The sequence below is a fragment of the Trifolium pratense genome, linkage group LG3 (assembly GCF_020283565.1).
Source record: "Trifolium pratense cultivar HEN17-A07 linkage group LG3, ARS_RC_1.1, whole genome shotgun sequence".
In the NCBI taxonomy this organism is placed as follows: domain Eukaryota; kingdom Viridiplantae; phylum Streptophyta; class Magnoliopsida; order Fabales; family Fabaceae; genus Trifolium; species Trifolium pratense.
Window position 1 is genome coordinate 32093175 of NC_060061.1, and position 1573 is coordinate 32094747.

At 34.7% G+C, this 1573-nt stretch overlaps 1 protein-coding gene across 1 annotated transcript; it reads left to right on the forward strand.

Annotated features, from left to right (window-relative positions):
• Positions 1-309: 309 nt before the first annotated feature.
• On the forward strand, positions 310-1214 carry LOC123914965. Its single transcript, XM_045966125.1, has 4 exons — positions 310-450; positions 538-808; positions 893-983; positions 1082-1214. The coding sequence occupies exons 1-4, from the start codon at positions 310-312 to the stop codon at positions 1212-1214; spliced, it is 636 nt and encodes a 211-aa protein (XP_045822081.1).
• The last annotated feature ends 359 nt before the right edge of the window (positions 1215-1573 follow it).

Consider the following 1573-nt stretch of genomic DNA (forward strand, 5'->3'; position numbering starts at 1 on the left):
TCATGTTTTCATCTTTTCATATTTACCAATAATATGTGCTTTTTTTTTTTCCTTTTTTTACCATTTTCCTTTGCATGTTATCAAACAAAAAATTGCCAAGAACAACAACTCGATTTAGACTTTCGTGTTCTATGTGTTCATTCTATGTTAACAACAACTCTTTGTGTTCATTTCGCTTTTCATGTTGTTGTCTTTCTTAGAAGTTGTATAGTCAACTATGTTTGTTTTTCATGTTGTTGTTGTTGTTAAAAACTGCATCTAACATGCTTGAGCTTAACAAGAGTTACTTTTCGTTTTGTAGGTCACATCATGTCAAGAGAGTTTGATTTCATCAAGGATCTCACCAAAGATAGGGAGATTTGGAAAATAGCTGTAAGAGTTGTTGACACTTGGACTGTTATAGGCACCAATGGTTTTCCACATGTTGAAATGGTTATTGCTGATTCAAAGGTTAACATTGCTTAAACTTTTGTCTAAGTTGCATATCTATCAGTTCCAGCAACTAACATATTATCCTTTGGTTTTATGTCTTTTTAGGGTGATCGTGTTCAAGCTATAACTCGCCATAAGGAATTTGAACATTGGAAGGATTTTGTTGTCTACAATAATGTCTATGTTTTGCATAACTGTCATGTTTATGATAATGATGCAGGTTTTAAAACCTGTGATAGTCCATACAAAGTTGTGTTTGGTTCCGGTACCAAGTTCATGAAAGATGACTCTATCACTAACATTCCTCCTCATCATTTTCGCTTCAAAAGTTTTAAGGAAGTTCAGGATGGAAAGTTTAAAATCAATCTTTTGTATGGTAGGTTCTTCAACCTTTAGTATAATATTTTTTAGGATTGCACTGCTGTGGTGTTGAAGTAATGTTTTGTCATGTCATTTTCAGAGATCATTGGCGTTCTTCATGAAGTTGTCAAAACTCAGACCACAACTTCTGGAAGAAAACCTTGCACAAATTTAATCTTGGCTAATGAAAGGTAAAGGCAAATTCAGTTTGTTTATTATAACAACAAAGATTTTAGTTATTGTATTCTGAGAAACTAACATATCTTATTTGTAATATCATGTTTTTTAGTGGAGACATGGTTGATGTTACTTTGTGGGAAGCTTTTTCTACTCAATTACAAAACTTAATTTCTGGTCGCAAAGAAAAGGGTCCAATCTTTTTAATCCTAACACATGCTCAGTGTAAACTAGGAGGTCTATAATATTCCTCAATCTCCATTATCAAATTGTCTATGAAATTCTGGCACACTAGTAACACGATGTTGAACACGATGCTCCAACACTGTATGTTTGATCCGATGATCCAACACTGTGTTCAACACTGAACTAGACGAACAATAAGGAAATATAAAATGCACGAAACAGAATAACACAGTTATTTGTTAACCCAGTTCAGCATAACAGCCTACTCTGGGGGATACCAATCCAGGAGTGAATCCACTATGATAGTATTAGTTTGAAGCCCTCAATAAACGCCCCGTTTATGACTTCTCACCTAATCACCACCCGTGCTATATTCTACCTAAGTCACACCTAGGTATGAGAACCTCCGCTCACCTCC

What these genes read in the sequence shown, in the direction of transcription:
- LOC123914965 (XM_045966125.1), top strand. Translation starts at nt 310, where the DNA reads ATGTCAAGAGAGTTTGATTTCATCAAGGATCTCACCAAAGATAGGGAG. An exon ending in TGGTTATTGCTGATTCAAAG is followed by an intron (nt 451 to 537) that starts GTTAACATTGCT and finishes ATGTCTTTTTAG; the next exon opens with GGTGATCGTGTTCAAGCTAT. An exon ending in TAAAATCAATCTTTTGTATG is followed by an intron (nt 809 to 892) that starts GTAGGTTCTTCA and finishes TGTCATTTTCAG; the next exon opens with AGATCATTGGCGTTCTTCAT.